The 23732-nt window shown below is 42.5% G+C and overlaps 1 protein-coding gene across 2 annotated transcripts in view; it reads left to right on the top strand.

The window, feature by feature from the left end:
- LOC126271976 (nascent polypeptide-associated complex subunit alpha, muscle-specific form-like) overlaps positions 1 to 20144 on the top strand; it is a 339313-nt gene extending 319169 nt beyond the window's left edge. For both annotated transcript variants that reach the window (XM_049974441.1, XM_049974440.1), the window contains exon 4: positions 14779 to 20144. In XM_049974441.1, coding sequence (XP_049830398.1) covers positions 14779 to 16296 — 1518 coding nt within the window. In that variant the 3' untranslated portion in view covers positions 16297 to 20144. The remainder of the gene's footprint in view (positions 1 to 14778) is intronic.
- The last annotated feature ends 3588 nt before the right edge of the window (positions 20145 to 23732 follow it).

The raw sequence follows: 23732 nt of genomic DNA, 5'->3' as shown, positions 1-23732 counted from the left end.
AGGCTTTTATACATCTTCACTCCCAATGAAAGTCTTATTTTTGAAACTTTTCAGCGTGACACACACAGATGCCTACTCTGAAAGGGGATGCTGTCTATTACATCAAGCAGAAGCCTTTCAGTGTCTGTTGTCTTGAATGTTTTGTATTTTACCCCACATAGCTTGTAACCTGTGCGCAAATTAATTCTATCAAAGTATACTAACAGTAATATGTGGGCAAACACAAAACTGTATGACGACGTTCACATGCAAGAAAGTCAAATTTGTACATTCTGTCGTGTGACTTTTACAAATTAGCGAGCTGTACGAGTTTAGCGCGAGTCTGGCTTAAATTGTCAGGAAAATTTTTATTTTTCAGCCAGAAAACATTACCCCCTTTCCTGGTGCTCGTACTTGGTCATTTCTCTGTAACAGCTGAATAATAACTGGCGCGGAATTACAATGACGGACATCGGAGATGCGTATGGCAGGAATTGTTCAGTGAATAACTTCTTCAAAGTGACAGCATTAAATTTTGCTTGAAAAACTGAATAAAATGTTGCACCGCATTCGAAATGTTGACCATTGATTTCGGCGAATCTACTATAAGTACGACTTAAGGGTGGTATAAACGTTTCAAAGAGGGGCGAGAAGATGAAGACGACGGCCGCCGTGGACGCCCTCGCGCCATCAGTTACTGACGGCAATGTGAAAGAAGTAAAGAAAACGGTTCTGGAAAATCGCCGAATCACCATCAGAGAGATTGCTGATGATGTCGGCACTATCAAAATAGTAAATTAATAAATATTAATCAATATAATAAAAATATTTTAACCATATGGTCCTTTGACCAAGCAAGTTTTTTGGGTACGAAACGTGTAGCAGCAAAGTTTGTTTCGTAATATTTGAATTTCGACTAAAAACGACGTAGCACAGACATCGCTCAGGAATTGCTGAATGAAGTCGACAACGCTCCAGAACTTCTGAAGCAGGTTATAGCAGTGACGAAACATGGGTGTACTGCTATGGCACCGAAACCAGCGTCCAATCGACCCACTGGAAACCGTCTGAAGAGCTAAGAGCGACAAAAGTTCGAAACGTTTGATTACATGTGGAGGTTCTTCTCACTGTTTTCTTCGATTATAATGGGCTGGTGCATCCTGAGCTCCTGCCTTACGCTAGTACGGTCAGTAAGGAATACTACCTACCTATAAGTCATGCGCCGGTTGCGTGAATCCGAAGGAAACGACGAGAAATGTGGCAAAACCACCCATGGAAATTATATCACGATAATGCCAAAAAAAGGAAATCGCTGTGTTGCCTCAGGCACCATATTCGCCGGACATGGCCTGTGCGACTTCTTTCTATTCACGAGGCGCAAGAGAACCAGAAATGAAGTTGTTTTGCTACCACTGATGTGGTAAAAAACAGAATTGTTCAAGGAGCTGAACTCCGTAACGAGAAGTGAGTGACAAAGGGCGCTGGTAACCTGGACGTTGAGCGCCCGTAAGGCCGATAAACACGCAGTAATTTGATCAAATATTCGTCAAATTTCTTTGACAAAGATGTTTGACATGGCGTTAAAAAGGGGTATTACACTGTCATCATATTTTGCGTCAGGCTTCAAGATGACAGACAACAACAATTTACTATTATGCGCTGTAGTTTCTCGTACCACAAGTGCATTGTGCGGGAAAAAAGGAAACGTACTTGGGTGAAGTCTTGGGTTTTATGTCAAGATAATAAAAGCTTTCAGCAAAACACAGGGCGTCAAGTCTTATATAAATTATATGTAATGCGATTTCTTGATACAGGACAGAGCTGCTCTAGTTTACAATACAGGACTCGAATGCCACAGTGCACATCAACTAAAATAATTCCACGAAGAGATTTATAAAGCGTATTTCACCTGCCCATCAGCACACGATTAGCAGTATACAATGTGCCTCTTGATTCCCCCCCCCCCCCCCCCCCCCCTACAGTCGAATCAAAGTTATTAAACACCAACTAAACTTTGAAGCCATGTCCGCAAACACAATAAAAAGAGGTCAAATAGGTGTAGCGGTTACATTTCACGTCTCAGTAAACAAAAGAGAACAATTTTTATGATCAAATCTACGGCGTGGCTCTAGATTTGATCATATTTCTTTGACGAAAGGCGATTACACTATCAAATTTCTTTGATATAAATATTTGACATATCAACTTTAACAAAGAAATATGATAGTGCAATACTGGCCGAAGCGAGCGCGCACGCACACACACACACACACACACACACACACACACACACACACACACTGGAAAAAGCGCTGGCACAAGTGTATTATATCTGAGGGGGGGATTTCTGTGCAGGGGACGAAGTTAGAGTTGATGAATAGAGAAAGATACTTTAAGAAAATCAAAATTTCCCGTTACTTCTTGATCACACCTCGTGTAGATGCCATCGTTGTCGATAAGATACGAAGTTCTCTCTCTCTCTCTCTCTCTCTCTCTCTCTCTCTCTCTCTCTCTCTCTCTCTCTGACCTCCCACGTTCCTTTTCTGGGATATGTGAAGAGCGTGTGGATCAATTCGTACTTAGTACATAATCACTACAGTCTTACTAAGCAAGCTAATACGTAGCCGATCAGTCGTAACTCTTGCGGATATATGCTCTGGAAGCAGACGGTAACATATGAAAACTAATCCAGCTTCAGTAATTTTTGAGAACATGGAGCACAGCAGTTTTATATGAATTAAAATCGAGTCTAAATAGTCTCAACCGCACTAAACTTTTTTCTTGTTATATAAGGTTACCGGTTTCAGCCTGTTTTAGACCATCTTCAGATCCACCCCATAATGGTAGATCTTGGCTCTGAACGGAGCAGACGCTACACTTTCACGGACGCTAACTGCTTCGTGGAGGTATAGCGTCTGCTCCGTTCAGAGCCAACATCTACCATCATGATGTGGATCTGAAGATGGTCTAAAACAGGCTGAAACCGGTAATCTTATATAAAAAGAAAAAAGTTTATTGCGGTTGTGACTGTTTATATTCAATTTTAATCCAGCTGCAACAATTATGTGGATCAATGAAAACAATTTTTAAGCCCGAGCGAGATGAGCATTTTGTATAACGGTTTTTTCCAACGTAGACTTTGTCAGTTTTCGTTGCGCCGTTGTAGGACCAATCTTGCTGAGAAACAACAACAAATTTTCTCGCACAGGAAGCGGAAGAATAATACTGACGAGCCCCACTGGAACCGCAGTTGAGAGGTCCACTCAACCCCCACCCAACACAAGGGGGAGGACGCGTAAACAAACATCTACCGAGCGAGACGGCGCAATGGTAACACATTGGACCACATTCGAGAGGGCCGCGGTTCAGATCCCAGTCCGACCATTCAGATTAGGATTTTCCATGGTTTCCTGAAGTTGCTTAACGGAGTTCCAGGATGGTTCCTGGAAAGGACACAGCCCAACGTCTTTCGCAATCCGAGCTTGGGTTCCGTCTCTGATGACCTCGTAGTCAAGGGGGCGCCAAAGCCAAGCCTTCCTTTGACAGTCACTGAGCCATACACTGTCAAGGAATGCAACGTGACACGACTTCTTGGCAAATGATCTATATCAATGCACTGGCGGGCGTCTCTTAGACGTGATCACTGTAGTATCTATTTTACTTTTGTGTGATAAATTGTAGGCGCCAGCGAGGATGAGAGGTGGGTAGTTCAGTGGTTGCCGGTAAGCGTGTGATAAGCACGGGAAGTCGTGTAAGAGAACTGCGGCTAGCCCGTTCAGCTAATCTTTAGCAGTCGATGGCTGGCTTCTGGCACGATGCACGCTGCTGTGATTCACCCAGCCACGCCTCTGCTGTCCTCTACCCTCACAGATACTGTCACTGTCTCATTCCTTCACTCCTATTTCGTGTTCCATACGTCTCAACAAAAAGGAGAACGCTCAGCAGGGATGTGAATCGTATCAAGCTGTATGATGACTTCATGTAAAGTGATGCCTCCGAATTTTTTATTTCGCTCTTAATATCTGTTGAGGTATTACATGCAGTGCATCTACTCTGTCGACGTTTTCGCTTCACTCAAGCAAGTTGCAACCCTCTGCTGCTAGAGGGCTCCCAGTACGAGTGAATGACTCTCAGAAAGCTGAAAACACGAATTCGAAGAGTTCGTCCACCCTCTCCTTCAGCTTGGCATGCCAGACCACACACGAGGGCTACGATATCTTTGACAATCCGGGGTCTTAGGTTCACTGTAATCGATCTTCCTCTGTATAGCCCCGACTTGGCCGCATCCGATTTTCATCTTTTTCCAAAACTTAAACAACACCTTCGAGAAATCACTTTGATAGTGTTGAAGCGGTGCAAGCACAGATGAGGTTGGTTGTCGCTCCGACAACAAAGTCAGACATTCTGCAGTGACGGTACCAACAAACTGGTCTCTCGTTGGGAGACGGCGGTTCGTCGCCAGGGTAACTATATTGAGAAATAAATGTGTAGATATGACATGTTAATAAAGTTTATTTCATTTAAAAAGTCTTCAAAGCTTTCACATAAAAAAATCGTAGACATTACTTTTCGGCACGCCATCGTATATTAACATTAGACAAGCAACTCTTAGTATCTGTATTTATATTGATCCTGTATTGGTAACTTAATATGTAGGGGATTACAAAGAATATAGATGCACACATCAAAATGTCACAGGATTCTTTACAACGTACTATTATTTTTCATGCAGCTTTAGAATTAATATTGCTCCGTTCATGTAGCTAACAAAAATTTTCAACTTTTGAATGTTAGTACACACAGTAAACCCCTGATCCTCTAAAGAAACGAACTCCCTTATGTAATGCATCTTCAACGTGTGATTATTTCGAGAGTTATGTCTTAAATATTTGACTTTAAGCGATAAAAAGGCTACGAAAGGTTTGAAATTATACTTAAAGTTTGTAGGAAGCCGCTAAGTGCTCGTATTACGAAATAATGGATGGGTATAATCTGTGTAATTAGTGATCCGTTTCAAGCAAACGAGAAGGAAGAATTGCACGCTTGAGGGCGAAGAGAGATTCACTGTCGTCAACACCAAGTACCTTCAGTGGATGGAACTACGTAGTTCATTGCCAAACAAGAACAACAGTGCACATACTCGACTGCTGCGCAGGTATATTCAGAGCAACACATATACGAAGATAAAAGAAGGTAAGAAAGAAACACGACATGAAATTACGAAACACCGGAGACCCCAGGCCCCTTATACCAAAATGCAGTAAGACCAAGATAATCTAGCACTCGATAATGCGGTAGATCCGATAGAAATTTTTCCACATTTTTAGTGCGGCGCTGATGAGACTGACCTGTTATGTCGGTGTTTGCCAAATTCAACTCTAGCGGACGAGGAGTCCAGTGCAAAGGACTTATAAAGAATAAAGATAGAGTCACTGCCTTATTATGTGGGAATGCTTCAGGCGATCATAAACTTTCGTTGTTTGTGACTGTAAAATATCAAAAACCTAGACCCCTTAAAGTTGTGGCACATATGCCTGTTATGTACTGTGCACATATTAATATTTGGGTTAAAGTCGAGTCGTTCAAAGACTAGTTCTTTTACCATTTCGTTCCAAATATGAAAGAAAATTTGGAAGAAACAAACCACTTATGAATTCTAAGGCGGTTCGCATTCTTGACAATTTCAGAGCTCACCATCCAGAATCAGAGTTTGTGTCAAGTAATATTATCCGCACATACCTTTCTGACAAGTTTACGTCAGTATTTCAACCCATGGACCAAAGGACCATACAAAATTCCAAGTGCTCGTACAGATGAATGTTTGAGCAAAAGCTGCTAAGCTTTGCGTAGGACCTAGAGAAAAATATGCCATACACTGGTCGAAGTAGCCGAATGGAAAGCGATGTAAATGGTAAATCTTGTGTCGGCCAATGAATTGAGTGCGTTTTCAGCAGGAGAAGTTGACGAATGGATCGATACAGCCAGAAATTTAGCTGTTGAAGAGGAGTTGACTGACGATATGGTATTGCGGAGAGTTTTCAACCCAAACGAGGCTCCAAAAACGGCGGTTGACGGAGAAGACACGTCTACAACTCACATCTCTTAAGTTGAGGCTCCTTTGTAAAATTCGCTTAGAGTAGCCAACAATACAACGCTTCAGAAGTTTTGAATTTACATATCATAACAGTAACTTTTATTTAAAAAAGAGCTCAAACCAAAAACAAGTTAACGTTTCTGCGATGTTCCAGAAGGCTTAGAACAAGAATTCAGCTAAACTAGTCAGTGGTAGATACTAAAGTAAACCGACGTATTACACGCGCTTGCCAACGTCAGATATCTGCACTAAGTTCTCGGTAGCATTTTTTTTTCAATTAGCTTGTTCTTGATCTTTTCAAAACAGTGGTGCTTAGTTTATTTCGTAAAAGACGTACAAGAAATCATTAACTATACTGAACTTTTCTAACACTTTGAGCAGCCGGCCGTTGTGGCCGAGCGCTTCTAAGCGCTTCAGTCTGGAACCGCGCGACCGCTGCGGTCGCAGGTTCGAATCCTGCCTCGGGCACGGGTGTGTGTGATATCGTTAGTTTAGTTAGGTTTAAGTAATTCTAAGTTCTAGGGGACTGATGGCCTCAGATGGTAAGTCCCATAGTGCTCAGAGCCATTTCAACAATTTTTGAGCGATGACCAACGTGAGCGGTACCACAGTATGATACGTCGTGACCCGGAGTCGGCAAGTAGGAAGCAGCAGTTCAGGTTATCACTATAGAGTGTCTCCACAGGAAGATCATATCGCGCTGCAGAGACCCCTACTCCAAACGAGAGCAGCAATTCTGCAGGAATCGGACCGACCCGTCGCCCTGAGATGACCTCACTGATAGCACCGATGCTCAGAGCCATTTGAACCATTTAACACTTTGACCCTTAAACTGTTTAAATAGGGAAGTACCGTATTCGACTTTTCATTTAGTTTTGTGTTTACATCAGATTAATACACACTTCAGTTTTTCATGCTGTAGTCCTATTGTGTTTGATAAATAACAGTTAGTGTAACTTCCTGGCAGGTTAAAACTGTGTGCCGGTTCCAGACTCGAACTCGGTATCTTTGTCTTTTTTGGGCAAGTGCTCTATCATTGAGATAGCAAAGGATAAGTGTTTATACACATTGTTCTTCGCAGATGGTCAGGTAGTGGTGATCAGTGGAGAGGATGATATGTTTTATGCCAAGAAAAGCATTAGAAGAATATGATAAGTAGCAACTGAAATTAAATTTTCGGAAGACTGAATACCTGTGCAGTGGAGAATATGTAGGAAATATTTAAACAGTGTCGGATAGCGTGTTACCTACTCTCACATGCATTTCGTGAAGTTTCCACGACGGGCAGATATGAAGGTTCCGGCTTATACGGAAGGCGATCATCTGTCGTAGGCCTGTGTAGTCAATCTGGTGCTTCGCGCAAGGTATCACCGTGAATGTGCCTCGCCATATACCCCGAATCTCATTGTTGCAACAGCTGTCGGAGTCGGGCCCGGTTTTTGTTCCTGAATTAATTGCCGACTGTAAAGTGAACGCAGGTCCTTATGCAAAGATCTTCGATAACATCAGTTCCCCACATTGTTCTAACTGACTGGAAAAGGAAGGTTAGAGTTTAACGTCCAGTCGATGAGAGAGACGGTCAACAAGCTCGGAACGAGAAAGAATAGTGGAAGTAATCAGTCGTGTCCTTTTAAAAGATACCACCCTGGCATTTGCCTAAAGCATTTAGTGAAACCACGGAAAATATAAACATGCGTGGCCAGGTGCGGTATGGAACAGCCTGTAGCGGAACAGCTCTCGAACTAACTATAAAGTAAAATCGAGATTGTTGCTATAGTAGCTTAATGATCTATTTATTCTGATGGATCTGTTTCGGTTATATTGCAATTTTAGACCATCTTCGAAAGTTACATAAGCTTTTTATTTTATTATAATGTTGTTTAATCATATTTTCGGATATAAAAATTTGGCACTTAAACGTCCATATGTCATCACTGGTCATTGTCACTCAGTTTTGTATTATAACGTGGGGTGTAGGTTTAGAACTCGTAAGCTATAAGCTGTTTTGTGGTCCGCTTCGGTTGTTAATGATCCTATCTTGTAACTTGTGTAATTTGACGTTTAGTCGTCAGATTTGGCAGATTATCAGTTGCGGCAGCTGACCAAAGATGCCATATGTTTAAGTTGCTGTGGTGTGTTGAAGTTATCGTTTCGGGCTGTATGCGTGGCCAACTGTCACCACTATCCATCTGTCACTTCCGACGATAAAACCTCACATCATAAAAAATAAGAAAAAGGGGCCATTAGCAACAGGAGCAAACAACAGGAGAGCTTATAGATTAAGCTACGCCACGTTGTATACGATACAGAGAGACAGTGACCACTGATGATATATAGACGTAAGTACCAAATCGGTATATCCGAAAATATGATTAACCAACATTATAATAAAATAAAAAAAGTTATGTAACTTTCGCAGATGATCTGAAGATGGCAAGCTAGACTAAATGTAGACATTATAAAACTAGGGTAGCAGCAATCTGGGTTTTGTTACAGAAAGTCTCTAACAGATATTCTATACGCTGCGGGTCCATTGGATCGTAAACGTTTAAAGTATTATATGAATTAATTCTGATATTTCTATTGCAGCGAGCAGAACGTAATAAAAGAATGACCGTTTTGAAATAACACTGAACTGCGTAAAAATTGAATATCCTGAGCTATTGCCACTGCTTGCGTGTCGAAAATTACAATTATTCTAGTGCAGCGACACACGTTTGACTCAATTGCTCACCCAAAAAATTAAGTATAGAATACAAACATGGTGAACTTGTTATGTCCCTGACTTTTACAATTACGTAATCACACACCAAGATACAAAAACTGAATAGAATTATCTGCTCCAAAAGATTGCTGCACACAAAAAAAAACATACAAAAACAAAGCGAACCACTTTTGTAAAACACTTCTGATAAAAATATAATTCAAATGAGCAAAGTTCTTTGCAGCGTTGATTCACAACTCCCATTTACTCACAATACAGCAACGGCGCAGAAATGTGATGGAAGCAGCACTAAGACGAAAAGAACAGAAACATATTCACTTTTATATTCGTGTCAGCACAATCACACTGTATTATGCTCGCAGTCATAGAACACTGATCATACATAAATGTAGTGTAGTGGCAGAAAATACAGTGGTCAAAATAAATGTTGCATATTGCTAAAACTTTAATTTGGCACATTGTGATCCAGAAATACGTTTTAATATCAATACAATGGTTTCGTAGCGGAAACAGTGAATGTTCTTCATTGACGGGACAGTATGTGCAGTCGGTGAAAACCATATCACTTGGGCTGTACGTCCATACGAGAGTTGTGTTGCCTCAGGATGGTTCGGACAACAGTAACGTATGCCGACCAGAGGCTCCGCATAGCCACTCTAATGGAGCATGGAGTGAGACAGGTCGGCGTCACAGCTTATGTCGTGAGTCCCAGCGTTGCCTCCAGAATGTGAAAGAAGTGTCTGGCGACAGGAGAAGCTGAGGATCGCACAGAAGTGGCCGCAGAAGAAAAGCAGTAACGATATTTGCGTATAACAGTAAACATGAGTCAACAGCTACGGCAGTGCAGGTGTCAACGCTAACGACAGGGAATAGGCACCATGAACAGGGATTATGTGCCGGAAGACCTCTCAAGGCTCCTCTCCTAAATCGGGTTTGGAGAGGGACTCGTGTCACGCGGGAACGTAACCATTCTTTGTGCACTAGGCAGCATTGGGACACAACGCTCTTTTCTGATGAGATCCGTATAAGTCATCAACCTCACAATAATGATATCCGTGTTTGGAGACGACGACGACAACTTTTACACCCTAACTGTATCGTAAACCGCCACTCTTATCAAGGCAGTTCAGTCACATTTTGGAGTGAAATCGTGTATGGCCGCAGGACACCTTTTTCGCCAATACACGGGAGGATGACTGCTGTGAAGTGCCCCGGGCGACATCCACGCACGCATTGAGGCTCCATTTGGTGAACATATTGGAGCCGGATCCACACTGACGGGCGACAAAGCATGCCCTCATCGTCACAATCTCGTGACTACGTCCCTAGTGGAGCATAGAATCAGGCGGATGGAATGGCCTCAATTTACTCCAAATCTAAACTGTTTTGCGAATGCAGGGGCCATGCTAAAACGAGCGGTTTGCAATCATCCTGTCGCACGAGAGACCTTACGGGGCATCGCTCTAAGAAAACAGTGAGCCTGATTAACATAAAAACTACGGAAGATTTTAATTAAGGTTAAAGAATGTTGATGGGGGTGTAGTTTACAACGAGCCTAATGCTAACTCTAAAATTCAACATTTTTCTTAATGAGTTCGTATTTGTATTTGAAAGTAGTTTTCCTAAAAACAGAGTTAAATGAAATAATTTCAAGTCGTTGAAGAAACATTGGATCATTAATAAAGTATCACTCTCTCTTCACAAAGAAAAAAATACGTGTACAAGGTAGCCATAACAAGTAACGGCCCAGAAATACTTTTCTATTGTAAACAGTGCTATAACATAGTAAGGAAAGTTATAAAAAATCCAGGAGTACGTACAGCTTGTCTGAAATTGACGGATCAGATGGCAAAAGCAAATCAGTATGGATTATTATTAAAAGACAGTTAGGGGAAGAAGGTATAGGAAGTGTCTTTATTTCTGTTGAAGAGAAAGGGATTATTTTAAAAGAGTTCTTGTGTAGCAGGTATCTTTAATAATTACTTTTTTAAAAATACATGAGAAAACTTGTCCAAATAATTCAGAGGACAAAGCAAAACAGTGCACTGAAGAACCAGTGCAGAGGAAATTTAGTGATTTAAAAATTGAACACATTTGATCATTTGAAATAACGTTTATCATCATGACTCTAAAATGTAAAAGTTGGTGTGGTGTGGATAATATCTGCAACAATAAACTAAAAAGTTGTAGACCTGTAATATGTAATATTCTTAATCACTTCTGTAATGCATCATTAAGTCTGGCTGTTTCCCAGAAAGCCATTCTTAGGCCTGTGTATAGAAAGGATGGCTGTACAAATGTCAGTAACTACCGCCCAGAGTCACTTCTTATATCGTTTTCGAAAATTTTTGAGACGGTAATTAACTGCAGGGCTGTCATCCACATGTGAAGCAATGGGACACTTAGCCAGTCTAATGAATCAGCTATTGATATATTTACTGAGCAAATAACAAAATCTTGATCGGTAAGATACCACATAATAGGATCTCCTGCGACTAATCAAAGGCATTTGATTGTGTCAGTCATAATATTATATTAGGGAAGTTAAGATTTTATGGAGTATGTAGTTCTGTAAATGCCAGGTTTCCATAAATAAACTGCATGTAGAAAGCTACCATAGGGCTGTTCGAGTAGCACGAAGAGGGCGGCACGTCATCTGCATGGAGAGAAATTATAATGGGAGCAGCAGACGGTTCGATGATTAGTCTCTTACTGTTCTAGCTTTATGTTAATGATCTGCCATCTTAATAGAATCAGAAAGCATAGTTAGCCCTACTTGTAGATGATAAAAGCATTGTTGTGAAACCTACCAAAGAAGCAGCAACGGAAAAAACAGCAAATGATTTTTTTTATTGAAGTTACTGAATAGTTCTGCACAAGTGGGCTAGCGTTAAACTTTGAAAAAAAAAAGGAATTCCTACTAACATAATCTGCCAACAAAAAGTAATAAAAGAGGGTAGAAAATTGTAATTTCTTAGGTGTGCATATCATGAAAACTTATACTGGCGAAACCAAATAGTAGACTTCCGAAAACGGTAGCTACTTTTGTCACAAGAATAATTGCTATGATATAATAAGTTAACATGTTTTGCATATTTTCTTTCACTGGCATTCTGGAATAATATTATAGTGTAAATCTTCACTTAAGCAAAAGTATTCCTTGCACAAAAGAAAGTAATTAGAATTGTGTGTGGAGCTGACACATATACCTCTTGCATGTATCTCTTTAAGCAGCTGGCAATGTTATTCACTTAAGAATTTTTATCAACAACCAATTCAAGTTTGAAAGTAAGCGAGATATTTTTACGTACATCAATAGAGGTATAAATGATATGTGTTACATATTAATGAGACTGAATTTGTCACAGAAATGGGTGAAATTTATACCTGTAAAACTCTTTGCCAATCTTCCCATGCAAATAAATTATGTGATAAAGAGTTCTGGTGTTTCAAAATGTAGACTAAAAATGTTTCTTCTTAACAACTCCTATACGATAGAGAAATTCTTGATTAGAGATATTTAGTTATTATAAAACTGTAAATAGCCAGCTACAAGTGTCCTGTGTTCCGTTGACATGTTCGTGAATTTGATCGATGGAACAAGGAACTAACTCTTCATAAAATTTCCTACGTTTGTTCATAAACAGCTGCAGTTCGGTGATACATTTTATCCAACTCTTGGTTTCTCCTCGAGTTCGTTGACAGTTGGCAATTTAGGATCTGTATCGATAAAGGATTGGAACTGTTCTCAGAAACGAGCTCAGTGCTCTGTGTCACTAGAAAATGGCGCAGATTTAATAAGCGGCAGTCGAACACTATGACTGCCACAAGAAACCCCAAAACTCGTCGTGTCGGCCATGATGTCTTAAGTGTGCCTTCAGTGCTCTATTTGCCGTCAGGATCGCCTGCTTCTCAGAGTTTGTATAGTCACACGCTAAGACTTCGGATTTGTATTCCAGGTCGTCAAATAAGTCCTGGATAGCACTAACCAATGTTTCCTGCAATCGACTGCGAACTTATTCTATCTCAGTATTTAGCGTGAAAGCGTCAAACGAATTTATTTGGTTAACAAGGCGTTTGGCGTTGAATCGCTGCGTTCGTAGTTTACGTTTGAAGGAAGACAGTTTGTTACTTCAGTATTTTTTACGTTTCAACTTAACACGGAAGGTGGTTGGATAGTTCAATATTTTAGCACGCGTTTAGTCGTAGTTGTAGCTTCGCTAACAGGTAGCAGCACTTGACAAGCGTAAACGGTAAACTTTCTCGCTCAGGGTCAGCTCTACCCTCTACTCAAATATTACTCCAGCAGCTAGTATAAGCGCAATAAGCTGATACATTGCAGTAGCTGAAGATTGTAATGCGTAGATGACGTACCTGAGTGAGTGCGTTGTATGTTACGCGTGAAGAAATTTCGCCGTTTAGTCGTTAGAAATCGGTATGTGAGTTCCCTCGAAGTATTGTAGACGTCCCACGGATTCCCAGCGTTTCCGTCTGTGTCGAATTTTACCAGCTTTCGGCCGCAGAAAATGTGTGCTTTTAACTCCAAGTAGCATACAAGTTTATTTACACGGAACTCTATATCACAGAAGTTACAAAACATCTTCCATGACAAAAGCAGAGATATTATACAATTCAGAGACGTCACTTAACAGTTCCCCACTCATGTTGTCGCCTTTACATGTTGTATGGCTTTCTTTTAAGCGACTTACATTGTATTTAAAATACAACAACGTGTGTGTGTGTGTGTGTGTGTGTGTGTGTGTGTGTGTGTGTGTGTGTGTGTGTGTGTGTGTCACTAAAACGTGAGAATATATCCGAGGAACGCTGTCAAGCAGTTATCACATACCCATTGATTATTCAGTAGTTTCAAATATGACAATAGTTTGCTGATTGTTGGCGTGGTTGGAATTTCAAATAAAAACGTTAAAATACACTGCGATAACTGCAAGGTTAACACTGGATACAAATGCTTTATGGACTGGTTCTTCGCACCTAACCACTAGTTTGTAACAGATATTAACCACTTTTCAAAGTAATTCAGCCTGTGTTTCACAGATCGATTGAGGTGGCGTAATGGTTTATTTATTTAGCGTATGGCATCTACAGAGTAAAATTCCACACAAACTATTAATTAACATAATAAACGAATTACTAATATATTATTAAATTATTGATTGCAAACAACAATATGCGAAAGATTAGGGAGACAACCGCTGCAGGTATTATAAGTCCACATCTAAACAGGTCACCCACTGAACAGCACGTGGAGTAGCATTCATGATATCTCTCCATTCTCCTGTCTACAGCTAAACAGGTCACCCACTGAACAGCACGTGGAGTAGCATTCATGATATCCCTCCATTCTCCTTCAAACCTCCTCGCAGGACATTCGAAGACCAGGTGAGGGATTCTTTGTTCCTAGGCACCACAGTCGCATCGTGGGTCATCAGTGAGTTTCCATATGTGGAGAATGGTCTTACACCTGCCGTGGTTAGTCCTCACACGATTAAGTCTGCACCAAGTTCTTCTGGGCATTTGCATTCCTTCTGCCGGTATCGAAGGATCAAAATCAGTGATGAGAGGATGGTGATTATTCAGCTACCAGTATTGCATCCATACCCTTGCTATGTCGTACCTTTCTGGGAATTTGAGGACTTCGTCTTCCCATATAGGTTTCCTGGATTTTAGGCGGGTAGTTGGTAGATGGATCGATATTTTTCGGAGGAATTCCGAATGCGGATCCAGTTTGCTAACCATTACTCAAATATTTTTTCCCGAAAAATATTGGCGTAATGGTTAGCACACTGGACTCGCATTCGGAACTCCTCCAAAAAGAAATCTGAGATTAGTTCTATTTGATCATTCGAGGGAGAGGGGGGGGGGGGAGGTTGCACGTATGGGAATAAATTTGTATTTCTTGGAGAAGTTGTTCGGGAATATCGGCAGTTGAACCTAACGTAGATCTTTATTTTTGTTTCAGGAGACAAGCGATACGAAGAACGCAGAGCAGCAGGCTGAAGTGGGCGTGGCGGTGGTTGCCCCGACGTCGGGAGAGGTGACAGAAACCACGACAGTGGTGGTGACCGTGGCAGCACCTACACCTCCAGCGAGCAGCCCAGAAGAGTGTCCGGTGACGGAAGTCTCCCTGACACAGCAGACAGCAGTGGAGGACGCGGCTAGTGCTGAAGGTAGTGGCTTCCCCGCAGCAGTGGCGGTCGACTCGGAGACTTCTGTCTCTGCAGCGGGACCGGCCGACCGGGAGGCTGTCGCCCCGCTGGCCGAGGGTGAAGACATGGCCGTCGATGACGCTGAGTCGGTGGGGGCTGACGCTTCTAGGCAGGCTGGAGTCGAAGGTAAACCGAGGGATGAGGCCATCCAGCCACCGACTGAAAACACCTCTGAAGACCATCCCAGCAGTGATGCGGCGGTGTCAGCTGAAGGGACAGAACGACCTGCACCTTCAGAAGCAGTGCCGCTCTCCACTAAGACGGTGGAACTTACAGAACAACAAATCACAGAACTTTCGGAAGAGAAAGTGGGGAATAGCTACACTGTGCAGTTGACTACAGCAGAAGGCGAGGCTGCTTCCTCGCCAGAGTCGCCCTCGGATAAACTGGTGTCTGAGGAAGCTCCAGCGGCAAATACGCCACAAGTGTTGACGCTGACCATCCGCGAATATAAGGAACCCACCGCAACCTCAACTGACGCAGCGGAAGTCTCGCAAGAAACGAAGCGTGACGCGGAGGACGAAATAGGGCAAAACCGACCGGTGACAGCTGTAGAAATGGGAAACCCGACCGTAGAAGTCGACGTAAAGGTAGAGACCGCGACTGCTACCGAACGAGCAGACGTGACTGTGAGCGATGTTCCACCGACGGAGGCTGACGCAAAGGAGCCGTTAGTGGACGGTGCCACGGAAGATGGTGAACTGGAATCCCCCAAATCGGCGCTAGCGAGCTTTCGCGAAGACTACCTGACCAAGCATTACAAGAGCGATTTGCCGGTCCTCCAGATAACGGAGTCGGATTTGGCGGATGAGGAGTCTGAAGTGACGAAGCTCTCAAATGCTCTGCCGGTGCTGCACATAAGTGAAGAGGATCTGAGGGACAAGCCGCAGGCAGAAGAGGCGAGCGAGGCGGCGAACGGGCCTAGCCCGGCGGTTAGGGGGGAGCCCTCCCCCAGGAGGAGCCTGGACGGCGGCGGCCGCAGGGAGTCGCCGCAGCCGCCGCCACGGCAGTCCTCGGCGCAGGAGCTCAACAGCAAGATCTACTTCCGCGTGCTGCCGCCGCTGGCCGCGGCCGGCGGCCCCCCGCAGCTCAAGACGTTCGGTCCGCCCGCCAGCCCCCCGGGCCGCGGGCCCAAGCCGCAGCCGCCGCTGCGCAACGGCGTCGCCGCCCCCGCCCCCGCCTCCGTCTCGGGGGACGCGTCGCCCCCGCGCACCAAGTCGCCGCTGCCCACGCCGCGCCGACGCCACCAGCCGGTCCCGCGCGACGCCTAGGCGCCACGCCTCCCTCACATACAACAAACCCACCCAATTCCGTGCTACCCCTAGACCGCTCAGGCACTCTCCCGGTGCAATCTCACCTTTCCTATGCAAGCCTCTGTCGAGAACACAGGGGGATGTGTGGAACGTCCTCATTACTAACACAAGCGACGGTCAACTGTGATACGGGCTGTGGGAGTTAAACACGAGTAAATTATGTGCATCTACAGGTGTTGACAGCGCGTTATATTTTCGACGTGCAAACACTAGTAACTCCAATACTGCTACCGACATTTCGACCACGTGCCTTTCAATCATCTGCCGAGTAAAGTGCGATTCACAATGGACTCAGTGGAATGGAACAGAAGGCGACATTACCCTCATATTGCGGCGTCCTCACACTAGGCTGCACATTACATGGCGTACCGAACGGTGAAAGTCAGTTTATGACACACCATATCCGACAGGAAAAGTCGAAATGCCTTACCGGAATTAAGTCGCTAACAGTGTTAAAGTACATTAAAGGCTAAAGCAAAATTCGTGATAAATGTGCTTGACAAAGGGTGAATGGTAAACTGCAGACAGTGGAACAATTGGAAAAGTGTCGTCCAAACATTTCAAGTCACCGAGCGCAGTGGTTGGCACGCTGGACTCGCATTCGGGAGGACGACAGTTCAATCCTGCGTCCGGCCATCCTGATTTAAGTTTTCTGTGATTTCCCTAAATCGCTTCAGGCAAATGCCGGGATGGTTCCTTCGAAAGAGCACGGCCGATTTCCTTCCCCATCCTTCCCTAATCCGAGCTTGTGCTCCGTCTCTAATGACCTTGTTGTCGACGGGACGTTAAACACTAATCTCCTCCTCCTCCTCCTCCATTTCAAGTCATCTGTATTTATTTGCTAGGAAGGTATGTGCATATAAGTACATCAGACGATATTTAGAAGGCAATACATATAGCCTTTTTACCTTACCGATTTTTTTTTTTTTGTTTCCCTTCTAATAACTAAATAACGCCAAAGCAAGGAACTATAACTCGCTCCTTCACCAGAGCCTTTTCACTGTTATTGAAAAAGGGTGGACGTCTTCTTTGCCGAGGTATTCTAAAATCTAAATCATTTTTCGCTTCAGGTATATGGTCTCTTGGTGCACATTCCTAGGACAAATATCCGTGTCGTCATAGAACTTTTGCAGTGTATCACGGAAACAGAGAAAACAGTAAAATAAAGACGAACAAGACACAAAATCCCAAAATTCACGGATATAATATCAGCGATGTAGAGAGAACAAGTTAAGTTCCGATGATGGCAGACAAAAACACCATCGGTCAAGGACGCCAACGTCAAAACCATCTTTCCGAGAAATCTTTGACGTGCTGGGCCGTACCGTTCACTGCCTGAGTGCCGCCATTTGAAATCTATTGTTGACGTTTCGACGTTCCGTTCCGTCAAGTGTGAATAGACAGTAAGCCGATAATGAGGAAACGCACTTTTTTATTGTTGCTTCAACCTCCTCACCCCCGTACTAGTGTGGGCTGTACTACGAGCGGCTGCTCATCTGTCCTTGAGCCCGAGAGCCTTGAAAAGAAATTTAATAATTTAGAAGAAACAATCGTTTTCTTTAAGTTTTTCTTAAAAAATAAAAATGGAATTACTCGATGTTTCCATAAATTCAAACTGATACAAGCCTCTGGTGTTTAGCGTTGTTGCTGATGACTGTGGTTCACGATCTGGGTCTGTCAGGAAGTAGGGACGGTTGAAAAAATGAGATACGTTCATTTTGAGAAACAAGTGAGGACTGGGTGATGACTGTTTTTATGGGGAGCGCTTTGGTAAGGATACGAGACGGCAAAGATGGTGGGGAGCGTCCGCGATGGGAAACATGCGGGTGGCAGGAAACAGGATTAGTGGACACCCGCAAAAATTGGAGACGAAAGAAAACATTCTGGAAGAATGGGATTCGTTACAGCACACCTTCGGTGGAACAGTCATGTAGTTCCGTTTCGAATTGAGTCTTCATTTGTTTGCGAATAAACATCTTTTATGTAAGTCTCGTAGAATGTTTTATTAGTGGATTGACCGTCTGTATTCTCTCTGTGGCTTACTCATTTGTTGCGCTCTTAATTTTATGAAAAAGGTAGCTTGCAAAAAGAAAGAAAGAAAGAAAAAGGTTTGGAGATATTGGAATTCCGTTGTTGTCCAAGCACTTTGCGGAGAGGTGAATCCCATTTTTTTTAACAGAGTTCGAAAACTTAACGAGATCAGTATAAACCTCCTATTTACATGCGAGAAACTGTACATAATCGTAACTTTCTTCTTCATCGCTAGTTTCAAATTCACTGGCACGCACATAATTGCACAGAGGAGGAATTTCTTCTTAATCCCTCTCGTCAGTAAACTCCCCTTTATTCTCAGTATCTCCCAAAAGCGACTTCGCGGCACCTACTGGCAAACAGGGCGCGATTTCTTGCATACGTCCTAGTACGTAGCCCACTCTTGTGGAGAACAGAGCAACTTCACTCTCTGATGCCGGCAGTCCGTGACGCAAGTTGTTGCCCGGAATTTACGAGATCAGTATAATGACAAAAACCTCCTATTTACATGCAAGACACTGCACATAATCGTAACTTTCTTCTTCAGCGCCAAACAAAAAAAGGAAACAACGCTTGTCGATTGTGTAGAAGATTCATATCTGGCCACACATTCCGTCAGGATCGTTTCTGGCTCCGTTCAGGTCCCTAATGAACCATTGTAGATGGCTCCCTTTCGCTCAGCATTAAGCTCACCTCTGTTTTTGTATGTTTAATGCGCCGTGAACACGAGGCTACTAGTTCAATTTTTTCTGTTCATCGTAGATGGAATGACACTCCTTCTCGGAGAGAAAATCCTGTTGCACTGACAAAGTGAACTAGTATCATTTCACTGTTCTGCTAACAAGAGAAATTTTTAATTTAGTCAGCTGTGTGGTATGTTCGTTGGTAGGTCCGGCAGCCCAATGCATTCTCGGCATGCGTCATCAACAAGCAAGTACAGATGCACCTACAGCTGTTTCGTTCTGAGTTAAGCAATCCAATGTGCCAGTCTAGGAAAGCGTGTGCTAATCAGCCTGTGTTTGACTAAAAGTCCTGTAACTCTAGACAATCTTCCTGTTTGAGCGTACCATATACGTCAACTGCGGTTGGTTACAAGTTTACGTTTCTATTATGTTAATCACAGTACCCGTAGTTTGCCAAAGTTGTGATTTTTTCCCCTGATTGGTACGCGGTTTCTGGGAAGTCTTATTAGTTTCTGTCTTTATCTTATTCACCTGATACTTTTTTGCTTCCTCCTTATAAGATTGCGTCCTCTGCATATCAGGAGTGCCTTATGTTCAGTGCCTAAAGTTAGGAATGTCGGATACTTAGCACAAATGCTTCCTACTGTCTACAGCAGAACTTCACCATTTTCCAGTAGCAGTAATTTTGTCGCGAAATGATACGAGCTGCAGGAACTATGATCAGCGAACATTTCCTAAAGCTGTATTCAGATACAATTGGATGTGTGTAAAAGGGCGAGACACGATACAGCGTGCTACAGAATACTCCTACAGTCACCAGTTTCATTCATTTGTGTGCCTTTTTTCTAATGTTCAGTGTGTACTTCTATGGTGCTATTTACGAAACTAGTTGATGGTCGCTGGAAACACACGAATTGTGATGTATTGGTTGTCTGGGCCAAAACACAAACTCAAATTAGTGAGACTGTATAGAAACTTTAGTAATATGCATAACATTGTACAGTAATGCAAATATTTAATGTTTATATAATGTTGTTAAGTTTGTGCATTTGTACTGCGCTGCAGGCAACTAAATTAAAATGATGTAACACATTCACTTCTGTTTTCCTTTCCCTACTATCCTTTATAATCAGTTGAAAAGTAGAAATGGAAAACGCTCGAAGTTCAATTTTCTTTAAGAATGCGTTTTCAAGCTATTGTTTTGTCGGTACTCTGTTACATGTCTTTATATCTCATCCAAGTGCAAATCTTGCAGGAAGTCTCTCAAACATGCGTTAGTAGAACTTAGTATTAATGTCACTTGGAACAAAAACTTTATTCCTGCTAGTTTGTTGAAAACTGACAATTTTGGCCCCTGGTTATGTACAAAATACAAGCCGCTTCTTATAAACAAGGAAACAGTAACCAGCCACTGTTCATAATGCTATTTATTTACACAAATAGTGCCATTACCGGTTTCGAACCGACAAGTACATCTTTAGATGGCTGTTCAGGCATATATTTTAGTTGTTGTTTACATTAGTTATAGGAAAAAACAGCTAACAACTATTGTAAACAAGAACAAATCTAATATAAACGTGAACAGCCGTATGAAGATGAACCTGTCCGTTCGATACCTGTAACGTCGTTATTTGTGTAAGCAAAAAGCGTTATTAACAGCGGCTGGTTGCAGCTTTTTTCTTTGCATGAATCAAGTTGTAAAAATTTTGTTACTGGCACGTAAAACAGTTAGTTTGCGGGTATGTTAAGAAAATTCATATTGGCACCTTGGAACAGTCAGTTTCGTGGTATGGCACTTAGAACGTTTTAATAAAGTATTTACTTTCTAATATTTCTTATTGTATTTTGTGGTGAGCATCATAATTCTGTGGCATCAGAATACTTTCGTAATCTTTGGATAGAAATCAATTATATGCAAACGAGATAAAGTATTTTTTCATTCTCCCACCTAACATCAGAGCTGGCGCTTAGAAAGTTTTCAGTTTCTACTCTGCAGTTGCAGTAATCACCTGGCTGACTACTAGAGTTCAACGAAAAGTAGCGAGAAGAAAGAAAGAAAGAAAGAAAGAAATATAAAGGGCCGAAAGTACGTATAAACATTTTACATCAGTGTAGTGAGGCGTTTTATTTGCAATTCTTGGAATAGCAAATAAGATTACTGTATAATAAAATAGATACACTGTTCGTTCCAGAGGACCGTCTTTAGTAAGCAAAATGTCATAAACAAAGTACATATTACACACAAAATTCTTGTGTGTTTAGATTTACTTTTCATTGTACAGATTTTGCGAGAAATGGTTCTCAAGGATGTGATGCAAATCAAACAGGAATTCATTTTATTCGCAAATTAATACAAAAATTGTCACAGATATGTGAATGTAGATATTCTAAAGTGCATGGAAATACTCTTAGGCTACTGCAGCTAAGCTTTGGAAAAGACAGAGTATACAATATTTTATCATATTTTTCGTGCGTTCGCATGGGTCTAGGGGCCTCACTGGTAACACTATGGACTCGCGGTTCGCAGTCTGACTCGTTCCTATCGACGCGATATCTAATGCCTCCGCTAGTTGCTATAAACGCCCCCCTTCCTGTGGCGTCGTGTCTTTCCGGTATGCGTTCCACATGCTAATACAGTGTTTCCGCGCTGTCCCCCTTGTGTTTGAAACGAGTCACAGGAGCTGCTATTGTGTGACGGCGACTGCTTTCGTAAAGGGAGCTGATTCCAGGAACATTCCTATGAACAGTTAGCTACCACTATTTCGATACCGGTGCTCTTTGTGTTTGGTATCTGATGTGGCCACTGTAGTGGCCGTCACTGATGCAGCTTTTATAGACCTAGGTGCTCCATACGATACGGTGAATATCAAAAGGCTTAGAACTATACGATATGGTAAATAATTTCAGGCTGATAAACGTTTCAGAGGTACATTCCAGAGCAGAAGATCATATGTAACGTTGTAAGGTCAGAAGAGGGTCTCGAGGACCCAGGAGAATGGATTGCCTCAAGGCATTATGTTGTCCCTGATTCTCTGCAACATCTATAAGAATCGTCAGCCATATGTTTCAGATGCAAGGCGGTGGCATTAATGTGGCGGTCCAATGGAGGGCGTTTTAGGTAGTTGAAGTTATGTCTCAGAACACACTGTATAGATTGCCAAGGAAAAGTCTGCTACAGAAACATCTTGAGAAATCTGACGAGTGCTACATGGGGAACAAAGTCCCAGATTCTCCGGCCAGCTGTGTGTGAACGTGGCTTTAAACGAGTCAGTTCTCTTAGTTAAATGTGCCTTAGCCCAACACAACTACCAAAGAACTAAGCATTGCCCAGCACAGGACCTGCACCCTTAAGATACAGAGCGGCGGGGGAATAGAACGGAAAAAGCAGATGGAAGACCCAAAACACTTGATGTACAATTAAAAACAGTTGATGTACAATTATACGGTTGCAGCACATAGCCTTAAGACTAGAAAAAGATTTGCAATGAACATTACCATCTGACGTCAAGCTAGATTTTAAACGCGTTTTCCTGTGGCAAGAAAGTGCTCTGCAACAAGAAGGCTTCAGTCCAAGGGAAGAAATAGCTGTGGTTTCCGCCTACCCTGCGCTGCTTGTAGAACCCTTAATAGATCAGGAACAGCAGAAGCAGTTTGGTCACATGGGGTTATGTGAAGGACGTTACGTGTAGCAGCGTACGAGTCTAGGCACCTGTTCACCCTCTGATCTGCCAAAACACGAACGAACCCCGTACTCAAGAAGACATTTCAAATGCCACAGTAAAGGTCGTTACATGTGCGGAATTTGATGTGGAAGAGTATGGCGTCTTTCTCCCGAATACGGTAAGTAAAAAGGTAAGTGATGGCCGATTTCCTTCTGGGAATTTTGGAAATTCGTGTTAATTGAAGAAATCCAATGTTTTGAGAAAAATATGTTTTTGGTGTAAGCAGAGTACATGCCGCACTGGCCGTACACGACGAGGTGAAAATGTGTGCAGTAACAAGATCCGAAATAAAGACAAAAACTGACCCACGAATTTATTGGATACAATTCTACATTTTAATAAAAATAATAAACATTCCAAGATCGGACTAGGTACGTGATAGGACTTGACAGCAGATGTAAATCAGCACGTCGTTGTTAACAGGACGAAATCGTCAGATCTCAAACTAAGTTCGGGCACTTTACAATTCACGGTATAGGCAATGTGGTGAACACTGCCGAAAGTTCCGTTAGGATGTTCGCAGATGATGCTGTTGTATATACGAAAGTAGCAACTCAGGCAAATTGTAGTGAATTGGTTACAGACCTGCACAAGATCGATGACAGACACGAGGAGTTACTTTTGGTCCTGAACGTCTAAATCTACAATTACGTGACTTCACTGCGATTCACAGTCAAGTGCCGGCAGTGGGTTCATCGAACCACCTTCAAGCTATCTCTCTACCATTTCGCTGTCCAAAAGCGCGCAAAAAATTAACGAACACTAAATCTTTCCGTGCGAGCTCTGATTTATTTTATAACAAACATCATTTCTCCCTGTTTATGGGTGCCCTAACAAAATATTTTCGTACTTGGCAGGAGAAAGTCGGCGATTTAAATTTCATAAAAGGTTATTACCGTAACGAAAAAGTCTTTGTGTTAATGAATATCACCCCAACTCTCATCATATTCGTGACACC

The sequence above is a fragment of the Schistocerca gregaria genome, chromosome 5, assembly GCF_023897955.1.
Source record: "Schistocerca gregaria isolate iqSchGreg1 chromosome 5, iqSchGreg1.2, whole genome shotgun sequence".
Taxonomy (NCBI): Eukaryota; Metazoa; Arthropoda; class Insecta; order Orthoptera; family Acrididae; genus Schistocerca; species Schistocerca gregaria.
The sequence above is the reverse complement of the archived record's forward strand: the minus strand, read 5'-3'. Positions and strand labels throughout refer to the sequence as shown.